The sequence below is a fragment of the Drosophila persimilis genome, unplaced genomic scaffold, assembly GCF_003286085.1.
Source record: "Drosophila persimilis strain 14011-0111.01,24,50 unplaced genomic scaffold, DperRS2 tig00000579-arrow-pilon, whole genome shotgun sequence".
In the NCBI taxonomy this organism is placed as follows: domain Eukaryota; kingdom Metazoa; phylum Arthropoda; class Insecta; order Diptera; family Drosophilidae; genus Drosophila; species Drosophila persimilis.
In genome coordinates, this window is record NW_020825322.1 from 392,057 (window position 1) to 414,871 (window position 22,815).

General features: G+C 44.9%; 6 protein-coding genes across 7 annotated transcripts; 3 read left to right on the forward strand and 3 right to left on the reverse strand.

Annotated features, from left to right (window-relative positions):
* Positions 1–310: 310 nt before the first annotated feature.
* On the forward strand, positions 311–2,248 carry LOC6598390 (AH receptor-interacting protein). The gene is made up of 3 exons (XM_002023477.2): positions 311–538; positions 717–893; positions 984–2,248. Exons 1-3 carry the CDS (start codon positions 446–448, stop codon positions 1,674–1,676), a joined length of 963 nt encoding a protein of 320 aa, XP_002023513.1. The 5' UTR covers positions 311–445; the 3' UTR covers positions 1,677–2,248.
* Positions 2,249–3,377: 1,129 nt separating this feature from the next.
* On the reverse strand, positions 3,378–4,776 carry LOC6598389 (BLOC-1-related complex subunit 5). Its single transcript, XM_002023476.2, has one exon. It carries the CDS (start codon positions 4,567–4,569, stop codon positions 3,547–3,549), a length of 1,023 nt encoding a protein of 340 aa, XP_002023512.2. The 5' UTR covers positions 4,570–4,776; the 3' UTR covers positions 3,378–3,546.
* A 1,758-nt stretch (positions 4,777–6,534) lies between these two features.
* On the forward strand, positions 6,535–7,969 carry LOC6598388 (pyridoxal phosphate phosphatase). The gene is made up of 3 exons (XM_002023475.2): positions 6,535–6,785; positions 6,854–7,237; positions 7,304–7,969. The coding sequence occupies exons 1-3, from the start codon at positions 6,774–6,776 to the stop codon at positions 7,844–7,846; spliced, it is 939 nt and encodes a 312-aa protein (XP_002023511.1). The 5' UTR covers positions 6,535–6,773; the 3' UTR covers positions 7,847–7,969.
* A 61-nt stretch (positions 7,970–8,030) lies between these two features.
* On the reverse strand, positions 8,031–9,573 carry LOC6598387 (4-nitrophenylphosphatase). The gene is made up of 6 exons (XM_002023474.2): positions 9,471–9,573; positions 9,315–9,396; positions 9,088–9,254; positions 8,891–9,025; positions 8,614–8,821; positions 8,031–8,552 (listed from the first exon to the last, which is right to left on the reverse strand). The coding sequence occupies exons 1-6, from the start codon at positions 9,477–9,479 to the stop codon at positions 8,245–8,247; spliced, it is 909 nt and encodes a 302-aa protein (XP_002023510.2). The 5' UTR covers positions 9,480–9,573; the 3' UTR covers positions 8,031–8,244.
* Positions 9,574–11,572: 1,999 nt separating this feature from the next.
* On the reverse strand, positions 11,573–21,748 carry LOC6598306 (anoctamin-6). 2 transcript variants are annotated; one of them, XM_026990391.1, is made up of 10 exons: positions 21,542–21,742; positions 18,556–18,844; positions 17,056–17,468; positions 14,885–15,457; positions 14,763–14,818; positions 13,672–14,224; positions 12,971–13,592; positions 12,602–12,807; positions 12,254–12,535; positions 11,573–12,190 (listed from the first exon to the last, which is right to left on the reverse strand). In XM_026990391.1, exons 2-10 carry the CDS (start codon positions 18,566–18,568, stop codon positions 11,948–11,950), a joined length of 2,961 nt encoding a protein of 986 aa, XP_026846192.1. In that variant the 5' UTR covers positions 18,569–18,844; positions 21,542–21,742; the 3' UTR covers positions 11,573–11,947. The 2 variants fall into 2 exon arrangements, with proteins under 2 accessions (XP_026846192.1, XP_026846191.1); XM_026990390.1 differs by lacking the exons at positions 11,573–12,190; positions 12,254–12,535; positions 18,556–18,844 and having other exon boundaries at positions 12,541–12,807; positions 16,969–17,468; positions 21,542–21,748.
* A 291-nt stretch (positions 21,749–22,039) lies between these two features.
* LOC6598305 (glycine-rich selenoprotein) lies at positions 22,040–22,655 on the forward strand. Its single transcript, XM_002023471.2, has 3 exons — positions 22,040–22,144; positions 22,209–22,293; positions 22,349–22,655. The coding sequence occupies exons 1-3, from the start codon at positions 22,126–22,128 to the stop codon at positions 22,563–22,565; spliced, it is 321 nt and encodes a 106-aa protein (XP_002023507.2). The 5' UTR covers positions 22,040–22,125; the 3' UTR covers positions 22,566–22,655.
* The last annotated feature ends 160 nt before the right edge of the window (positions 22,656–22,815 follow it).

A 22,815-nucleotide genomic window follows, 5' to 3' on the forward strand; every position in this document is an offset into this window, starting at 1 on the left:
TGTAAGAAAATAAATTTAGTGGAAATTGTTGTTGACCGTTTTTGTCTTAAACCTTATTTTATAAGCAATGCAATAAAGATTAAAACTTAGATTTAACCAGTCTTGTAGAAAATCAATTTAGTAATAGAACACAATGATGAGTTCAGAGCTGAAGGTCTTAGCTAGCTAGTGATATTCAATCGAATATCAAAAACGAGGAATATGATTGAACTTAAATACAAATAATTTGTCAGCATATTTATCGTTGATCGATAACTTCACTGCTGGTCAGCTGGCAACGCTCTTCTTGTTTTGGTCGTCAGTTCTAGAAAATTTGCATTTATTTTCGAACTGGGAAACAATAAGACGTTGTTTACGGACACACACTCAGTGAAGACGGAGAGAGCAGTGCGGACACTTGTGCTACTTAATCGGAAACCACACATTCACTGAAAACCACATCGCAATGGAGCACAAGAAGAATGTCGAGAACAAGCCCATCCGCAAGGAGATTATTAATCCGGGAAACGCTTACATTGAGCTTACGCCTGGAACACGGGTATGAATTAAATACAATTTGCAAGGAAAAACAAAAAAAAAATCAAACTGCGGGGGCAGCTGTTGCTGCCTGACCCGCCTAGTAACAAGTGAAATTAGGCCAAGGCCCTGGAAAGTGAATGCACTAACACTATCCCCCTCCCATCACACCCCATCCCTTCCTTTGCTCCTGTTTACAGGTGAAATTCCACTTCCAGACGCGCACAGCCCATGATGCACGGATTGTGGATGACAGCAGGAAGATGGACAAGCCGATGGAACTGGTCCTAGGCAAGAAATTCAAACTGGAGGTCTGGGAAGTGATTGTACAGCAGATGTCCCTCAACGAGGTGGCCAAATTTACGGTCCACAAGTCGGTATGTATACACGCAACGAAAGCGAGAGAGAGAATAGGTCAATAACGCGATCTCACTGACCCAATTTCCATAATTTCGCTCCGGTCGCAGCTATGTCCCCAGTATCCTTTCATATCAAAGACATTGAGGGACATTGGAAAGAAGCCCGAGGAACGCCGTCGCTGCTGTGGCATGACACTGCAAAACGAGGGCATTGGCTATCCCGATTTGGATGCCTTGTTGCAGCATCCTGTGGACCTGGAGTTCATCATAGAACTGATCTCGATTGAGCTGCCCGAACAGTACGAAAAGGAGCGCTGGCAAATGTCCGACGACGAGAAAATGCGGGCCACCAACACACTGAGAGAGCGGGGCAATGGTTTCTACAAATCAAATCGGTATACCGATGCAGAGACCTGCTATCGCGAGGCCGTCGGCATTGTCGAGCAGCTCATGCTCAAGGAGAAGCCACACGATGGTGAGTGGAAGGAGCTGGCGGCCGTCAAGACACCATTGCTGCTCAACTATGCCCAGTGTCGTCTCATTGCTGGTGACTTTTATGCCGTCATCGAGCACTGCAACGAGGTGCTGAATCTGGATCCACGCAATGTGAAGGCGCTGTTCAGGCGGGCCAAGGCACATGCTGGTGCCTGGAATCCGATGCAGGCACGTCGAGATTTCATTGATGCACTGGCCCTGGATAGCAGCCTCAAGTCGACGGTGGCCAAGGAGCTGAAATCGATTGAAGAACAGCAGCAGGCACGCAACGTTCAGGATCGGATTCACATGCAGAAGCTCTTCTAGAATATAAGTTGTGCGAACCTCCTGCTAATGCTCCTGGTCTATTGGAGCAACTATGAGACCTGTTGCTAACAGTTAGCCGAACCCTCAATTTTCACCATCCTAGGACGCAGCCGATTTGTACCTTTATTCTCGCTGGCCAACCTGTTGCTCAGCTGCTGGGTCCTCTACAAGTCGATGCGGACGATGAGGCAGAGACGTATACGGGCGATATGGTGAGACAGAGAGAGAGAGTGTTCATTGCATTTCGGAAAAGTTTAGGTTTCTCCGCACAAAGCCATTCATTCATTCACTCTGGACTTTAAATTAAGTAAAAAGATCGCTGAAGCCTAAAGCCTAAGGCCTCCTCCTCTACAAAAAGTAATTAGCAAAGAGTTGGACTATGTTTATGATTATTATATGTGTCTGTGTATATTACAAATAGTTTATAAGTTGTTGCTCTTCGTAGCGTTTACCAAAATGAAAATGAAAAAAAAAAAACAAAAACCCTAACAAATGGTTTTGCCTATCACGTATCGTATCCCCAAATGTTCTACATTTGTTGTCCAATGTCCTCATATATATATTCGATATGTACATCGAGCTAGAAACTATCCTAAGACTAGATATATATGTATGTACTTTATGTGTATATGTGTATGTATATGTATTATATGTGTGTGTGCGAAACTATTATATATCCAACATTCGTATATATATATATATATATATATATATATTTACACACATATATTGGCTGTAATTTGATTGTAAATGTTGTATGGAATTTTGATTGTGAACAAAATATTAAAAACAAACGCCATCGATATGTGTTATAATTCGTAAAACTGTTTTCGGACTATATTTGGGGGAAAAGCCACAATAATTCTTGGACTATATTTTACCTAGGTTTTGGTGGAAATTTTGTTTGAAAACCGCTGCGTTTGTGGTTAAGGACTATATCTGTGGAGCAATCAGAGTTGGAATGAGTATATTCAAACGATTTAGAGATGAATTACAACTCTTTCATAAGATTCTCTGGTTAGTTTTATGCATGGAAAAGCATTACCAATTATTTCAGGGATGGTTTATGTTTACTGAAAGGTTTTAAGACTCTTTGTCGATTATTTCTGTTGGGAAATTACAGTTGGATTAAGAATACTCCAACATGTCTTGAAAACATTCCATACTCGCATAGGGGAACTCTTAGATGTTGCACTTCTTTCTTAGGATTCATAAGGCATATGATGCATGGAACGGGGGTTTGTTTAGAGATGGATTACAGAGAAAAAAAAGTTCAAAAGTGTTCCATATTGCCATCATTTCTCTTAAGATTCTTTTGTTAATCGAATGCATGAAAATTAGTGGATCAAAATGTATATTTAATCCAAAAAAAATACCTACAGCCTTGACTATGATTTTTTTTTAAAGGCATACATATGTATCTTAGCCCTATGAATCCTAGCTATGAACTGCAGAACTGTCCTAGATAGATATTTATAGATCCTTGCCACTCAGTGAATGACGTCGGATAATTGAAATAGACACTGGAATCGAGCTATAGCCTTTGCCGTTTGCATTTGCCCTACTTTCCAGAGAAGAGACGCACCTGAGAAGAGCGAGAGAGGCCTGGCCTGGATGGGAGGGATGACCCAGATTTATAAATAAATTTAAATGTGTTTTTGGGGTGGGGGTGTTGGATGGTGGGCGGAAAAAAGAGGACAATTTGGCATTTGAATAAATCATTTTTTTGATTTTCATTTACTAATTTAAAATCACGATTAAGTGTGGCATTTAGTTAACGATTAATATACACAGTAAATACATGAATATTACGGACTAAGAAAATCTTTGGGGGTCGATTGGTTGCAGGTTCTTGCAGGCCTTGCACCGTCTAGAGCCTCCACAGACGACTGCTGTTGCCACCGGTGGCCCCCTCCGCCTCGCCGCGCAGCTTGTTGTCATCGGTGCGCCATACGAACGGCTCCAGGCGGTCCTCATCGTCCAGGAAGTTATTGATTGCCTCCAGACTGGCAATATTCTCGTGCAGCAGCGAATTGCAGCGACTCAGCTGATGGGAGACGCTCCGGATTTTGGCAAACTGTTCGGCATACGAGGCATACGTCTTCTGCATATCCACGAAGCTGGCAAACAGCGTCGTAATGGAGTTGCTGACGACCTTGGTGCGCTCCACCAGATGGTTCTGCTCGCTGGACACATAGCAGGCGCAGAGATTGAGATGCGTCTGCATGCGCGTACAAATGTTGATCAGATGCTGCGAGTGCAGGCGCTCCAGGATCTCAGCATCCCGCGTGTATGTGGCCGAGCTGATGGACTCCCGCAGAACGGGAAGGAATTGTGGAATGCTGCGCAGCCGGGCCAGATCCGGATCGATGTCGTCGTTGGTGTCCCTTGCCCCGGGCTTCACAATCACAATGCTGTGACTGGAGACCGTCGATTGGGGCCGCTTCGGCTTGGTGGAGGTGGTGAAGCCTCCCGGATGCGACTTCCTGTTTGCCGCCCGACTCGCGCTGCTCTGCTGCAGCAGGTGGGCCGGCTTTGAGCGGATCTTTGGCGAGTCGCCGATAGGGCGGTCCGTGTATGAGACATACGGCAAGTCGGAGCACACGCTCAGCGGCGGCGACGGCGGCCGACTCAGCTCAGAGCTGGCCGGCGACGAGGCATCCGCTATAATCTGCTTGCTGGCTATCACAATGCTGGCCGGTCCAGTGCCCGGCACCGTCTGTTGTCTGTTCAGGCCACCGCCGCGCCGTTTGTTGGCCGCCGCCGTTCCGGCTGCGGCTGCCAGGGCCATGGAGCTGCCATCGTGCAGGCCACCGCCCCCAGGCATATGTCTGCCCTCGAAGATCTCGTGGCCATCTGCCTCGGCTCGCTGCTGGGAGTGCTCGGCCCCCATTTATCGATTGATTGTGTTGTCAGGGTCCTCTTGTGGCACTCCCAGTCTCCTGTTTGAACCGATTTCCCTGGCCCGCAGCTGTTTCACTCGGCTGCAGGCAGTTTTCCGTGCATTGGCTAAGCTTCTGTTACTTGTTGCATCACTTCACGACAATCTACGCTCTTGAAACACTGTAAAAACAGCCAAAAAACAATGGAAACTCGGATTTTACGGATGAGATTCGCCAGCAGTGTAACCACGGATTTGTCGTCAAAATATACCGTCCGACCCTCAGATATATATACCGAAATATACCGTCTCATTTAAAAAATATACCGTAAATATACTGACGAATTCAAGTTATATTTTACATATTCCTCGTTTTTAATCTTCCGTCGAATATTACTAGCAAGATGGAGCTCTCTGCCCTGCCCAATTGACTGGATTATTTTAAACACTTGCTTTTATTGCATTTTGAGAAAAAAGAGGTTTTGTCAACCGGTTACCAATAAATACTCGTTTTTGATCTTCCATCAAATATTACAAGCAAATAGACCATTTAGCCATGCCCACATAGTTTTATACGATTGATGTATCAATTTTCTACTTGACTGGCCTATTCTAAATACTTGCTTTTATTGGATTTTTATATAACGTTGAAATTTAAATTTAATAGATTGATGAAATTGACAAAATATACCATTATATACCGAAAAGTATTAAAAATTCCGTAAACGGTCACCCTGTTCGCCAGCGCAAATAATGCCAAAGCGCTTATATAATGATTATATAATCGATAATATATTCGATTACTGATTTCATTTAAAATGTTTTTATAACGGTTTTTAGCTAAACATTGTATAAATGAATACATTGTATTATTTTGTTTGCTTGGAATTACAGATCATTGCTCTGTTTCGGCGGTAGTACGAGTATATTGTTGAAATAAATTACTAATTTCATTAAATAATTGTTTTGGTTTAATGATTGGACCAACTGTCTTCAGCTTTTTCTTATATACACATACATATATGTACGACCACTAATCTACCTAATATATCTATACACATGTCAGGATCTGCAGACACGGCGACAACCTCTGATGATTGCGATGCGAAATGAGTGACAGGCAGTTGTGGTACTGTTTCTGATACTGAATTTTATTGAACAAATGCATCCATTTATATAGCAGTGGTAATCTTATTGTATGGGAGGGAACGCACTCCTTGTGAGTTTGTATTTTTAAATAGGGTTACTTACCCTATGCGGGGTGTTATATTCCAGTCCATTTAATTAGGTATTTGGCAGCAATAAAGTAAATAGTTTATTACTAAATCCCTTTTGGTGGGCTCGAAGTTACAAGTGCTATTGTTTATTCTTAGTTGCTAATGTATTTCTCGTGTCGTCATAATCATTCACATGAAATGACATGGACAATTTTATTTATGAGTATTTGTGTATGAGAGTGTACTGAGGGAGTACTTGACGCGCCACATCTCACACTTGTTGCGAAGACCACATTCGCTTATGATCTTCAACTCCTGATCCAGACGCGCCTTCTCATAGGGGCGACGGGAAGTGACATACATATGTATGTACATATGTACATATGTAGGTCTTCGAAAAGGCCGATGGTATGCGGCCGATTACCATGATTCAAACAATTCAACCGTGTTTCAGTTGTCGGAAAAAAGGAAAAATCTTTCGAAGATAGGCTTGTAAATGAGTAACAACTGGAGAGAGGGATTAGCATATATGTAGGAAGGCCCTTGCCTTTACAGTTTCTGCTCCGGGAAGAGAGAAAGAGAGAGATCAGCTCGTGCGCTTTTGGGCTCAAAAGCTCCCATCGAAATTCAGTGGCAGGGAGAGCTTTAGAGATAAGTAGCCATGTAGGAAGTGTTTGTTTTCTTCTGTTTCGATTCTAGCTTTCTCTCTCTCTCTGTCTCTCTGCGTGGCATACCCTACGCGCCGATAGTGCTACTATTTTGATGAGATCTTTGGCAGGGCCAAGCATAGGTTAACGGGTAGAGCATTCGTTCTTTTGTCTTTCTTTGCTGGATGGTGGATGGAGAGCTTTCCAGCATTTTTATCGCGTTTGCTGTCACCGGCCGGTCGGGGGAGCTGCTTTTGAGGTGCTAATTCGTTCGGTTTCGCTTTCGGGTGTCGATTTCCGTGAATGCGAGAACCAGAACCGAACCTGCCGGCAACCAGACCACAACCACATCATGGAGACCAGAGTGAGTCCCCATCCCGGTCGCGAATTTTGATCTAAGAAAACAATAATCTCAATATCTTCCATTTGCAGGGAAAGCCACAGCACATCCTGCAGCTGAGCGAGGAGCAGAGAGACCGTTTCGTGGGCTCCTTTGATCGGGTGCTCAGCGACATCGATGGCGTTCTTTGGAGCATGGAGTACACTGTACCGCGGGCCGTTGACGGCTATAAGGCCTTGCAGCGTGCCGGCAAGGAGGTGTCATTTGTGACCAACAACAGTGTCCGCACTATGGAGCAGTGTCTCAGGCATTTCGAGAAACTGGGCCTCCAAGTGGCCCCCGAACAGGTGTGGCATCCCGCCCAGTCGATTGTCCTCTATTTGCGCGACATTCAGTTTGAGGGATTGATCTACATCATTGCCAGTGCCCCGTTCAAGGCGGTGCTCCGGGAGGCGGGCTTCCAGCTGCTGGATGGCGTGAGTAATTCCACCCCCCAAATTGGTCCCGTCGCCAGTAATTCAATGATTATTTCTCCTTGACAGCCCAACGAGTTCATCGAGGAGAGCTATCAGAGCCTGGCCAAGACCATCTTTGACCGCCAGCCCGTGCGTGCCGTCATCATCGATGTGGACTTCAATCTGACATCGCCCAAGCTGTTGCGCGCCCACATGTATCTGATGCGGAATCCTGAGTGCCTGCTGATTGGCGGCGCCACCGATCGCCTGCTGCCAGTGGCCAAAGGTGTAAACATCATCGGTCCGGGGCCCTTTGCCTCCATACTGGTCGAGGCCAGCGGCCGGCAGGCCGTCACACTGGGCAAACCAGGACGCGAGCTGGGCGAACTGTTGATCAAGCACCTGAAGATAGCGGAACCGCAGCGAGTGCTCATGGTGGGCGATATGCTGGCCCAGGACATACAATTTGGTCGTCAGTGCGGCTTCCAGACGCTGCTCGTCCTCAGCGGCGGCTGTTCGCTGGAGCAGCTCCAGGCGGAGACCTCGCCGGACCTGTTGCCCGACTACTATGCGGATAGTGTGGCCGATGTGGCCCAGCTACTCGGCGAGACACCCAAGGCTCATGTGTAGTTCTCTCTCCACCTTTACTCTGTTTTTCATAATTTTACGAACGGGGGGTAATGGGCGTTTGTTAATCAGCGGACAACATCATACTTTAATCGTTATCTGAAATATATTTGGCACTAAACATAATACACTTTGAAGGCTTCGACCATTAGATACCCTTTAAATGTTGGGATCGATACATAATGATTCTATCGCCTAAGAACGGTACAATTTCTGTTATGATTCATGGAAGAGTATTTTGTGGCATTTACTTTTTGGGTTTTTTCAAGATCCCAAGACTTTCTTAATATTTGTATCTGCAAATGTATAATAGTACGAATACACCTTTGTTTTCCACGCCAAAGACCACTTCAATGTATTCTCCTCCTAACTGTCTGGGGGTGGATAAGGTCCAAGCTCCGTTAATCGCTATCGACCAGATCGCCCAGGCAATCGGCAACATAGTCCGGCAGCTGGGGATGATTCGCTGGCAGGCGTGACACATCTGTGGCCTTGGTGCCGCCGGTGAGGACGAGCAGCGTCTGATAGCCACTGGCCCGGGCAAAGCCAATATCACTGGCCAGGCTGTCGCCCACAAAGAGCACACGTTGCGGCGGTATGTCCGGATGGCGTTGAAGCAGCACCTGGCGCAACGCATCGCCCGGCTTGCCCAGAACCACGGGCTGACGGCCCACCGATTCGGTTACCACATTGATAAAGGCCCCAGGACCTAGAGATTAAAGAGGGAGTTTAGGGAGGATAACGAAGAAATTAGGGAGGTGCAGCATTACCTATAATCTCGCCTTGGCCGAACGGTATGAGCACATCAGAGGCACCAGCCAGGAACAGACACTGAGGATTCTGCAGCTGGACATGGGCACGCATCAGCTTGGCCGCCGACATATTGAAGTCCACATCGATGACAACAGCCTGCACTGGTTCCCCGTCGAAGATGGCCTCATGCAGATCCCTCAGGCTCTTGATCACCACCGGTCCGCTCTAAAGGGAGAGGGGGCCCAGAGAAATGTCACCAAGGCACTGTCCGCTATCCTCCCGCTTTCGACTCACCTCTTGGGCCAATTGAAAGCCTGCTGCCTGCAGCAGCTGCTTGAAGGGGGCCGTTGCCAGGCAATAGATGAGTCCCTGGAACTCCACAGACTTTAGATGATCGCAGATGGTCTGGGCCGGATGCACGATCTGGTGCTGCAAGTTTTAGAAAGTCGATTAATGCTCAAAGAATATACTGCTGCTCCTGGATCTTCAACCTCCTCTATCTTCAGGTTTCCCTGGCGGGCAAACTTCTCGATGTGATCTTCCGGGGAACTGATGCTGTTATTGGTCACAAATGTCAGACGCTTGCCCAGACTCTGCAGATGGGCAAGAGCCCGAGCCGAGCCGGGTATAAAGTCGCGTAGGGGATACCAGACCACACCTTGGAACGGTAGAAGGTTGAGGTTGAAATTAAAGGTATCCGCCAGAGGCACATTCTCACCATCACAATCGCAAAAGACCAGATCAAAGGAGTCTAAGAACCGCTGGCGATCTGCCCCATGCAGTTCCTTGAGATTCTTCGACTGTCAGAGAAAGAGATAGAGAGAGAGAGCGATTAGGTTTCCAAAGCGGCTTATTCATCTGCCCTCTGGCATACCAAACTCATTCCGAAAGCCGACACAAATCCAGATCACAGATCACAAGTGGTGGAGGAGCAGAGACAGAGAGAGAGAGAGAGCTCAGAATTCCATTCAAGCGTTACCAGGCGCAACAGATTTGTGACTAAGCCAAGCGGCAGCACAATCCAACGCTGGAAGACACCTTCCAAAGACAAAACCAGCCCCAACCCCAACCCCAGACCCCAGTGCATTATGATACATATATGTACATATATGTATTTGCAAATTGCATTAGTCGCCCGCTACTCTGCTTCCATGGCTCGCTGCATTTGCCCCTGCCACTGGCACTGTGTCACTTGGATGCGCCTCAATTGAGACCTCCTCTCTGTGGGGCTGGGTGTCACTTTCAATTGAATGCTGTCTAAGCCTCTCTGTTCCAATTGATTTGCTTTTATCACCTTTCGATTCGTTTTTATAATGCTATCCGGTTCTATTATGACATAAATGCGTGCATACGCATATACATACCATGTATATCTCTGTATATAGTATCTGTCTTATCTCGAACGTGGAGCATATCATATAACTATTTTAGGTCTTGAATTCAACCGTTTTTATGGCACTAAAGCTTTCCTATGCTCACGTTCGAGAGTTTCAACAAACAGGAAATATATATGCTCTCAGAGACTGCTAGACCACTATACTATACCGAAAAGCTGTTCTATGGCGGGGTTTTTCGTTAAGCCCCTAGAAAGATGGCGCGCAATGCTTTTTTTTACCTATGCTTCGTCTCTGACTGGGGCCGGCTACCTACTTGGCTTCGTCTGGGTTCCATAATCCTAGAAAAAATAAAAAGACGCAGAAACGTCGTACTTTTCGGTCAATGCGTTACCCGTATCATGTCAGGGGCGAGTTTTGGTCTAATCTGAAAATGTATTCTTATGAACCATTGGGCTTAATGGCTTCTCTTAATTTTCCTAATTTCTTTGATTTTAAATGTATAAATCATAATATAAAATTGTTCAATATCATTACTCTTTGAATTTCACCATAAACACCTGCTCTATTTAATGGAAAACTGGAAATTTCTAACATCTATATAACAAACTAATATAAAACCCATTCTATGCCGTTACTCTTTGAGTTTCATATACAAAAATGTTATTTTTAATGGAAATCTAACAAATGAATAATAAATCATATGCCATATCTTTACTCTTTAAATTTCCCATACAAATTGTTCTTTTTAATGGAAATCTCTATATAAATCACTGGAGACCATTGTTCAAAGACCCCATAGTATATATTTCTTATAAAAACACCTAAAACACTGTCATATCTTTGCTCTCTGAATTTCCTATAAAAATGTATTCCTTTAACTGAAAGTCTCTTTCCAAAGAACTAGAGATCAAAAAGTAAAAGATCTCATAGCAAATATGTGTAGCTCTCTTTTATAAATATATATACAGCGTGATTGTTCTCTTTCAATTCGTTGACTGCTGGTTCAATCATTCTTTATTCGGGGATTTTTGCTTCATTTTTTAGTTCAGATGCGTTTCGTAATCGTATTCGTAATTTGTTAACATTATTTTTATTGTAAACGCAATCGTTGCAATCGTATGCATAAATATGTTTATCAAAACAACAATTCACTTTATACTAGATTGGGGGATCATCTGCAGAGATTGTACATACAAAAGACATACATAGGTATTCCTTAAGGGATCAACAATCAAAAAACAATGATGGTTTCTGGGATGGGCAGAGGACTGTGGTACATATGTCATATGTTTGTGTTCGTTTTGTTGTAGGTAGTATATGTATATATATATATATGTATGGTAAGGTACATTGGATTGTTTCTTAGTGTTTTAGTATACATAGCACATGTATGTATGTATTGTACAAATATACAATGGTGTATAATTCGTTTTTTGTTCAATCATGACCTCCTGTCCCTTCGCTTTCAACTTTTTCGTTTCATTTCCATGGCATGCAATGCACAAAACAATAAATAATACAATACAATACAGAATAATCGAATAATGCACATTTGGACATTTGGTGTATATCATACCCTTCCTACAAAATACAAATATAGCTATATATCATATATATATATATATATATATCTTTCTATCTATCTATTATGTATATCTGTATAATTTCTGTGTGCTGCTGGCGCTGGCAAAAGCAAAGATGATTCTCTCGTACAAAATACATAAATTAACTATATCTGAACAAACCATTCAACAATAATGTATATCAAGTGTATGGTATGGTATACCCTATATAAAAATGCAAATTGCTTGACTCTCCGTTTCGTTGAGCACTTTCGATGCAAAAAACACGCATTATAAAAATCATCTTAAGTACAAAGCACAACAACAACTGCTGGACGTGTGTCAGCGTGTATATACAATACATGAAATAAAAGAAACTTATGGAATGAACTTATGGATATACAAAAATATATATGTATAAAGGCAGGCAGGCAAGCAGACGGCCCAGGCTGTTAAACAAAGGAGGTGGCATCCTCATCACCAGCACCATGGCGCTGGCGCATCCCCGATGACTCCTGGCTCTTGGTCTGCTGGATGTGGACTGCTGTCTGGGCCTGCAGCATGGCATGCTGTTTCTCGTACTCAATGATGTGTTCGCGCAGCAGGAAATTCTCGCGCTTGATCCGCTTCAGCAGTCGACCAGAGACATCGGGCACGGCCCAGCGCAGCACGCCCTGCAGCATATTGATGATGTTCTAAGGCAAGCAAAAGATTAAATAGGGCTAAATACAGATCTATTTCGCATTGAATGACCATACCTGATAGATGACTATGAAGGCCAGACGACCCGTGAGTATTTTCCAGTAGATCATGGGCCGCTTGTACGGATGATCGTCCGTGGGCGCATTCCGGAACTCTGTGTAGCGACACTCCGTCTCATTCACAAACTGACTGCCCCCGAGCAGTGGCTGCAGCTGAAAGTCCTTGGTGTTGAAGTACGCCAGCGTAAAGTTTAGATACCCGTTGAGCTCCCGGTCGCCCGTTGAGGCTGCGTACACGATTTTCGGTATGAGGTTCGTGCTAAATGCAATTATCATGGCCTAAAAGGGTTTACAAACGGCAGCTTAGAGATCTACATTGATTTCTATATTCTCGGTTGGACTCACGCTAGAGGCCACGGCTATGCGTGTGACTACAGTCATGATGTTGTGCCACACGCCAATGTCCCTGGCTCGCATGCCCACTGGTCGGCGCAGGAAGCGCAGCATCTTGATGGCATCCAAACGCACTTCGATCACATTGTTGAGCAGCGCCAGCAGCGGTGCCAGCGGAAAGGCCAGGCTGAATAATGTGATAAAGCCGAATTGCACGACTGCAGCACCACCATTTAGAGGGAGATGGAAGAGAGAAAGAGAGAGATAGAGAGAGGTGGTTAGAAAGCACTAAAACAATCCCACTGCTGCTTCCCAGTGGATTCAAGAACGAAAATTGCAATGTTTTTATAAGATTTTGAGTTTTTTTTGCCCGATCCTTACCCATTTCCAGGTACTCCACATAAAGCGAATTATTCTCGGCGGGCAGTAGATTGTAGTCCTCGGTAAACTGATTGTAGGGCACCAGTCGCTGCTCCTTGTGGCTCTTGTACCAGCCATGACGATAAATCATCTCCTTGATGGTGCGCTTCAGATAGGGAATGAGCATCTCGACAATGGCGTTCACTGCCTGCTTGCCGGCCATAATTATCACCAGCTGCATGCAGAGCTCCATGAGACAGCCGCCCGGATTGCACTCCTCCTGGCGGAAGCCCAGCACCCGATTGTATTTGGCCGGATAGCCAACAAACTTGCCCTTGAGGAAGGCTATGTAGAAGAGCGAGGAATAGTAGTTGACGAACTGGAACACATAGTTCTTAATGGTGAGGCTCTCGTCGTACTCCGTTTGGGTGCGGCAGTACTCGTAGTTGGTCAGATGCACGGCTAGCTTGGAGTAGACCAGGTCCAGCAGCGAGATGACAATCAGATCGATGATGCCCGCCGTCATGGGCAGGATCATCACTTTAAAGGTCATCGAGTTCTCGCTGCCCAAGATGCTGTGTGAGGCACGCTGCGCCATTCTATAGATGATGATGCCCGCAATGGCAATCACTGATATGCAAATCTGTGGAGGGTGGCGTGGAGTGGAGTAAACATGATCAAGGATCGTCTTAAGAAAGATAAAAGCATTTACAAACACTTACAAACAACACCATGATGCTGTAGCTGGTAAAGTTGGGCAGGAACTTGATGCTCCAGAAGGGCACATCCGGATCCAGTATGCCAGTGCCCTGGGTATTGCCAGCCAGCCGCTTCGAGCGCGATATCTTTGCCAGATACTGGGAACGCGGATGTTCCACATGATGTGTGAAGCCAGTCAGGCCCCAGCGATGCACCAGTCCCGCCGAATAGCGTTTCCAGAACTCCAAATATGTCACCGACCATATGGCCATGGCTAGGGCAAACACCACCGTCATATTGTTGTCTATCAGATAATTAAACTTGGAAGACGTGCACGTCTCGTTCAGGCGCCAATAGTCGCAGCTGCGATCGCACTGCGGACACATGATCGTTCCGCTATCCTCGCAAATATCACGACTGATCGGATCACTGCTCCACGTAACAAAGCCGTATAGGAAGCAGAGCAAACCGAATATGCTTATGGGTATCAACATTTGAGTGTAGAATCCCAGCCAGGCAAAGTACAATGCCACCTTAGCACCGAAGTAGTCTTTGATTTGGTCGAGTGGCTGGAGGCTATATAGGAAACAAAATATATACAAGATTTGTAGTATTCTAAAGTCAACAAGGGAAGGATTACTACAAGCATTCTAAGGATTTCAATGGATCTACTGGTATTACAGGGGATTGATGGGAGAACCTATGTAAGTATTCAAAAATAAACAAGAACGGAAGGCTATGTCAAAAACACTATAGGTCAGGGATATACCAAGGAAAGAAATTCGGGAAGCTATCTTAAAAGCTCACAACGGAACTATCCATTTGATCTATTCCCTGACCTATAGAGCAGCAAACACTTTACTATTCCTATTAGATATACTGGAAACTATGTGTCTTTGTTCCCTCCGATGTGTAGATCGAGGGGATTTTTTGAAAATACAAGCAATACCCTACATAATGGTTTCCAACATTTAAAAAAGGGGGAAATCCCCTTCTGTGCATAAAAGCTACTAGTCCTACACTTTCTCTCCAATATGATAAAATATAAATAATCCGGATTGTTCTCTAACCATAAACAACAATTAAAATGAATCACAAGGCATTTCCCTCTTACTTCTTCCACTTGCTGATGTTGGCCCACTCCTTGAGCAGACGATCCCTGTCCGCTTTCTGCAATAGAAAAGAACACAATCAATATATATCTCGTGGAATAGAAATATATATCTCAAAACTCACATCGTGGAGGGTGTAGGCGCATGTATAGATGCCATCTTGAACGAGCTTCTCGACGCCCAGATTGTCGACTGTTTCCTCGCCTTCGAGAAAGTGCTGTCGCTGCAGTATAAAGTTGATGATGGAGTACCGAGTGCTGTCATCGAAGAAGTTTGGATGCTCTGTGTCGTACAGCTCCAGATAGTTGCGTGAGAACTCCAGGTGGATGCGCGGCTCTCGTTCGGGAAAGAGTTCCGTGTTCAGCTGCACGGAACTGAAGAGGCTGCGGCACATGCGGGTGAAGCAAGACTTGAAGGCGGGCGCCGCCTCATCGAAGATCTGATCCTGGCCCGGTATTGGCTTCAGTGGCACCTTGATCTTCAGTATCTCCGCATAGCGATAGAGCACCTCGAAGGGGGCATGGATCTTGATAAAGTGCACGCGCTGAACTTTGTTGTGCTCCAGCTGCAAGCCCTCCCTCTGCAGATTCGCCTCGAAGATCTCCCGCTTCCGGCGATGATCCTCCACCTGATCCTCGCCATTGTAGGCCAGCACAAAGTCCACGCTCCGTTTGCCATCATCAAAGCGTCTGTAGGTCTGTAGATCCCAAGAAAGAGAAAAGAGAAGAGCTTTAGACAAATCCGCATATGAATCACATCACACTGAGACGGCGAAACGAAATATCTTAAAAATACGTATGTTTATCTATAAACTAGAAACAACAAAGCGTGTGGGTGCGAGTGCCTGCACTTCCCGGGCCCCACCCCAGCCCATCACCATGCGAGACTCCTCCTGGGACTCCTGGTTGCCCAGCCAGGCCAGAAAGCCACAGCAGGCCGGCATTTTTGGGAGAGACGGAACGGAACGAAAGAACAACCGACCGTCGCGGCCGAACAGCAGAATGGGTTTGATGCCGCCTCCTCCTCTGTCTCTCTCTCTCTCTCTCTGCGAGGCGGGAGGCGGCACAGATTGGAGATGTATGCATTGAATATATATTTATTTAAATATATACCATGCAGACGTTTTTCTCCGTGCAGCAGCAGGCAGAGCATTAGCATACATACTATTTATAATTACAATAAAATACAAAAATATACAAAACAGTTTTTCATTTACCCAAAAAGAAAATTCCCTCAAGCAAGCTTTTTGGAAAGAAAGAAAGCTTTCGGTTCACCGAAGTATTGGATACCCTTTGCAGACCGTTAGCTACACAGCTTCATATTGTATGTATAGTATCTTGACATATTCTGTGATTTATGTAGATTGCTAATCAATAACAATTTAGAGCTTAATTGAAAAGGTTTGTTCCTCAAAGCATAGGTCTTATGACAGATCATTGGACCGAAGAATGTCTAGATAAATAATATACAATGCATCGTTTATCGGTATATTTCCAGAGACTCTTAAAACCTTGTCCTTTAACCGATTGTTCCTAAGGCAGCTATATATATTTACATACAGATTTGGTTATAGTATTTCTACAGACATTATGGATGGCTAACTGGCAAAGATATATAAATACAGACAAACGGATGCACTCCAGTCCTGCTGCTAATAAAGAAATCTATATGCTTTCTGGGTGCGTAACAAAACCTATACAGAATAATAATGCTCTTTCTGCAAAAGGGTATCATCAATCAGAAGCAAATAAAACAAAGAAGAGTGTGAAAGAAGAGGCGTCTAGAATGCGTGTGTTCGTGTGTGTATAGCAAAAGAGAACGTTCGAAGAGTGCGAAAGCTTGCTCTAGAGGTGATGTGGGAGATGTGTACATATACCGTACCGTACTCCGTATCGGTGTATGTATGCAAATGTGGATGAGATGGAAACAACAACAACTGCCGCAACAAAGATGAGAGAGAGCGAGAGATCAAGAGAGAGCGAGCAGGCAGGTTGGTTGGTTGGGTGGGTGGTTGTGATGAGAGCGAGTGAATGAGTGAGTGAGTGCGAAGGATTAAATAAGAGAGGCAGCGAGCAGAGCGGCAGAGCGAGGCGGTTTTTTTGTTTTTGGTTTTTTTTTTTTGTTTTTTGGCGTTTCGTGCGGTAATTCGTTGTGGATCATATCGTAATTTTTTGTTTGTTGGATCGTATTGTTATTGTTGTTGTTTACCCTCAATTTCCACTGGGAGTATGTAATTGGCAATTTCTTATCTTTATTAGAAACTGTGCTACTATTTCTTAACAGACGTCTAGAGACCTCATCGTCACCACCTCCTGCTCCAGCTCCTGTATGGCCGCCAACACCAATCCCCGTGGGCAAATGATTCCGTCCGTTGTGCAGGGCCAGCATTTGTGCGGCAATCGCTGCATCCGTTTGATCGCCTCCACCGTTCAGGTGCTCCAGTGCCGTCGACTGCCGATAGCCGGGCTGCCACGCCAAAGCCGCATGCTCGGCAGCGGCGCCACTACCCAGCCGCAGGCTGTTGCGTGTCTCATCATTGGCCAGATCCACGGCCGAATGGTAGATTGTGTTCCGCGACTGTGACAGCGATTTGCGGTGGGCGGCTGCGGCAGCCGCCGCCTCGGAATCCGCCAGCGAAATGGTGTCAAAGTACAGGCTCTCGCGCTCGTCCATCTCCGATTCGGGATAGTCGTAGTCGTGGGTGCGGACTGGAACGAATGGGCATTTGAGGGATTAATCGGGGATATCTGGACTAGGCAATAGGTTGGTTTTAGTGCGTGCATTACGAGCAAGTGGATGACGAGATGATGGGATGATGACGGCCCTTAACAGAGGGACACCACAGGCGATGCGGATGATCGATCGTTCCCCTTACAAAGTAAGAAATTATTTTATTCTGATTCTGATTGAATTACTACTGATTTACGCTGGCTTTTGGTCTACTATACATTATTTTACATATAAAATTGGCATTGAATAGGCGAAATCCCAGAGAATTTTCTTTCAATAGAAATGCATCCACCTTTACCATAAATCCAATATACCCCTATGCCCTTTTTGAGTACCGGGTATAGCAAATCCGTTTCTACAATCCCACCACTTTTATTACTTAAGCAAATAAATAAATAAATTCTATATTAAAATTAAAGAGCCGGCCGGAATCGTATTGGTATAAATTATCAAGCCCCTTTCCACCATATTAATTACTGATAAGTTTCGCTTAGTGCTTAGTTTCGATAGTGCCAGACATGAAAAGCAGATAATGTGTAGCAAAGAGGATGATGATGGCATGAAATTCCAATTCCGATTCCGATTCCATGCCGCCTGCTAATTCGGTGGCAAAAACTTATCAGAGAGCCCAGCCGCTGTTGCTGCTTCTATTTTTCTGATACCAATACGGTGGACGGGGTCATTTAAATGCGGTCAATTATATAATTGATGCCCCCCTCCCGTTTACGACACACATGAGTGGTGTGGGAGCTTCGATGGATGGATGGATGGATGGATGGATGGTTGAATGCTTGGTGCGGGGGATGTGGGTCTGATGATCCGTTTCCGGCGAACACTTTACGCACTGAATGAGTCCTAAGAAAAACCAAACCAAAATCGAACCCCATACAAATAGGTGTGTTCTCAACCAAAAAAAATGCAGAACAATAACGATCGAAATATGTACAAACATAAATGCATAATAAAAGAGACACAAAAAAGACAAAGATCGTTGGGTTGGGGCGGGGTGGAGCGCAATGATCGAGTGATGATGGAATTTGTTTGATCATTTTTCATTTTATTTACCCGCCGAATACATGGTGAACGGCCGAGGCAGAGGCAGAGGTAGAGAGAGAGAGAGAGAGAGCGGGTAGAGTAGCGCGTGGTGTATGGCAGTTTTTTTTGTTTTATTTTTGCTATATCGATTATAGATAGATCCTTGTGGCCTCGGATTCGGATTCGGCTTTGGCCTCAGCTTCAGCTCTCCTCTCTCTGGTTATCGATTCCTGGCGATCCACTTTGTTTCCACACACGGACGGGGGGCGGCTGCGCAGGTGCGCCTGAGCCCGGGCATAACGGTATTACACGACGACGACTGAAGGAGTAGCGCAGGCGGCAAAAAAAATAGAGACCACACCACAGGTGACGCAGAAGAAATGTGAGCACTCAAACAAACAAAAAAAAAAACAACAAAAAATCGCACGCACACGAACGCCGCAAAAAATAAAAAGAAGGGATGATGTCAGAGGGGGGGGTACAACAAATATTAGGCGGCCCCAATATATGCGTACGCTCGCTCGCGTTGTTTGCCGATTACTGAAAAAACCAAATACGAAACAAAATACGCTTTGCTCCGCCGGGGGTTAACCAAACTCAGTAGCCAGCCTCAGACCCAGCAGCGCCCCAGAACTACATTGAACTAGAAACAGCACCAAAGAAAAAACGAAAAACGAGGGGGAACGTTGCGAGTTGCTGCGGAGACCGCAACTCTACATTTATACCCGACATCTCCTCCGGCAGACGCCGCTAATATTAAGCGACACGACGAAGAGTGCGTGCGAGAGAGACAGAAAATCAGTCTGAGCGTGACGTCGGGCGCTGCGTAGCCAGTGCAAATTGATTTGTTCCCTTTGGCTATAAAAATTATCTGATCTGATCCAGATTCAGAAACCTGATAGATATGATCATTATCTATGATTCTGCGTTTTTAGTTTTCTCGTATCTTCAAAATTGTGGATGCCACAGATTTTCGTTCTTTGGGGGGGGCGGAAGGGGGTATGGCGAAATTTTGAGATATACGTTTTATAGTGAGATCTAACAGGAGTGCGGATACCAAATTTGGTTACTCTAGCGTGAATGGTCTCTGAGATTTGTAAATATCCCCAGCCCCTTTGCGGGGGCGGAAGGGGGTGTGGCGAAATTTTGAAACAAACTCGTCTCGGTCCGATATCTTAGGAGTGTGGATACCAAATTTGGTTGCTCTAGCTTTTATAGTCTCTGAGATCTAGGCGCTAATGTTTTACTCTAAGCAAAGCCGCCTATGCTACCTGTGTGTTAGAGAGAGACAGGGCGAGAAAAAATGAAATTGTTTTCTTGATGCTAGCTATAATAATAATACTATCCAATTCAGATTCTGCAGTCTAAAAGATATGGTCATTCTCTACGATTCTGCGTTTTTGGTTTTCTCATATCTTTAAAATTATGGATGGCACAGATTTTGGTCCTTTGTGGGGGCGGAAGTGGGCGGGGCGAAGTTTTGAAATATTTTTGTAGCAGTGACATATCACAGAAGTCTGGATCCAAAACATCGTTGCTCTAGCTCTTATGGTCTTTGAGCATTAGGCGCTGAAGGCGGACAGACGGACGGACAGACAGACATGGCTCAATCGACTCGGCTATTGATGCTGATCAAGAATATATATACTTTATGGGGTCGGAAACGATTCCTTCTGGACGTTACATACATCCACTTTTACCACAAATCTAATATACCCCAATACTCATTTTGAGTATCGGGTATAAAAACCGAACACACACACAAACACACGCAAAAAACATAAAAAAACAAGAACAATCAACTGATTGCCCAAATACAGGCAGGCGGCGGCATGCAGCCAGATGTGACGTTGCACAGTGTTTGGGAAATGATACGGCAAATGGGTTTCGTACCCCGCACAGTGTCCCGAAATTGTAGAAGAACGGGAGTGTACATATGGGAGGTACATATGTCCCTGTTTCCCAGATTATGCAAAAATCTCCCTTTAAAAGAGCACACTGAATATAAAGAACTAAAGATCTCCTAGGTTTCAGTAATCTTTTAAGGTTCTTTTGTTGAATATTAATGATCCATCATTCAATCTTAATGGAGAATTTCTATAAGTTTCCACTGGAGTTCTTCTGTTCGAATTACAACAAAAGTTGCCTAAATTATGCCTAATAGTTGGATTTCTCTCACTCTTTCTTTAACAGAAAACCCATAAATTATACTTCTGTCTTAACAAAATCCGAATGTGGCTCCGAGAGCACTTTATGTGGGCGTCAAGCTAATATGCTCTTTCGTGATAGGGTAAACGCCACAGATAGACACAGGGGGGGAAATCATTGACCTTGACGGAATATCCAAAATTGGTGGGAATACTGGGCAATACGGACTACAAAATGTGCTTCTATGTAACGCTCCCAGACGAATTTCGGAGGTCGCAAGCAGAACGAGTTGTTTATGAAGGGAAATCGGCATGAAAGAAAGAGCATGTGTACGGGGACTGCAAAGGTCAAGTTGAAGCGTAAACTGTTGACAAAAGCAAAGTGCAAAAAGAATTTTTTTTTATTTATCTTCAGCTTGTCTAACAATTTAAAACCTGTTTCACACTCTCTGCCAGACAGACAGACACACACACACACGCAGACACACAGACACAGGGGGAGAGTCGAGGAGATATAAAGCCGGAAAATAGTCCAAGACACGCAAATTTTTGGTGGAAATGGAGGCGATGGCCGCCGAAAGACATTCAAGAAGAAGGCTCATTCATCATTTGGAAGCCATTAAACACAATGAAGCTACTGCTAGCTAGCGAATGGGTGCGCTCGAGTGATAATGATGCACCATCGCCACCTCTGGCGGCATCTTCTAGGCATGAGCATGTCTCTATATTTAGCAGATTGCATACAGAAATTGTCTCTGGTGTGGGCTTGTGGGGGAGGAGGACTGCAACTTGGTTAGAAACAATGCGTTATTAGTAGTTTAGCAGGCATGCGGATTCTCCTCTCCAGTCTAACCGCCTGGGGGACTCACCTTGGTCAACCGATTTTTGGTTGTGCTGTGATGTGATGCGTCCTAGTATTTACTGGATGCCAGGGCCCATATCAACCTGCTCCTGCTGCTGTGAGTGTTTCCCGCCCCCGCACTTTCACACTCACTAATAAGACAGGTGCAAGTATAGTTTAAATCTCGGAAGCTGCTTTTGTTTTGTGAATTTCCATCAAAAATCTTCCAAAACACTTGGGATGTCCGGCCCAGTGTTGAGTTGGGAGATTGCAAAAGTGCTGGAAAATGCTGACAGTGTATTCGATATCGCAAAGTATCGCAAAGTATTATATACAATTGTCCGCTAATAAACATTGATTTGTTTAATTTTGGCCAATATTATGCTTGTTCTATGTTTTTTAAGCATTAAATGTATTGCATTTTAGGTTATTTTATGAATGAAACTCGATCGCTACAATGCTCGATAGTCAATGGTATATTTCTCTCATCTCTAACCATTTGATACCACGTCGTTTTTTGACTAGTTTTTGTTTTGTGCGTTGGAAAACCAAAATTTGTTAAATAATCGTAGCCATTAGGAGAATCCTGCATGTTCGCAGGACCGCAGCAGCATGGTGTACATCGACCGCAGTGAGTAAAAATAACCGTCCCGATGTTTGGACCCTAGAGTTCTAGACGTTGTTTATGTTTATAGATGGTCGCGTATGCGAGAAGCGTCCCTGGGACTGGCCGCGAATAGTGGAATTATTTTTGAGAATCTGGTACATCATCAAGCAATTGTAAGTGACTCAAGTGGCTCTCCCATGGGCTAGTAATAAGCCAAGTTGCTTGCAGGTTCCTGACGTTCCTGGCCCCCTTCGACGGCAAGAGCAACAATGATAACCGTCGTGGTGGAGGAAGCGGTTGGGGAGGCGGTGGAGGAGGCGGCGGCGGCGGCGGAGGAGGAGGAGGTGGCAGTGGTGGGGGCAACGAAGGATTAAGGCCGAACCGACGAATTGGCCGCATTCAGAACTCTATGTCCTGCAACACCCCTACTGGTGGTGGCGGATGAGGATAGTAGCGACATCCAGTTCCAACTAATGAACGGATGTCGCGCATATCCCAGGATGAGTCAGATTAAGCAGCACCCATAACATGACTCCCACATCAGATTCATATCTTGCCCATCGTGGCACTAATGACGCAGCATTCTAAAACTCAAATTTGAGCGGATTGCTGCGGATGCGATTGAACAACTGATATGGGGGTCGCTGTAAAGTTTGACCATCATATTTGACCCACGAATTAACTTAGCTCTATTT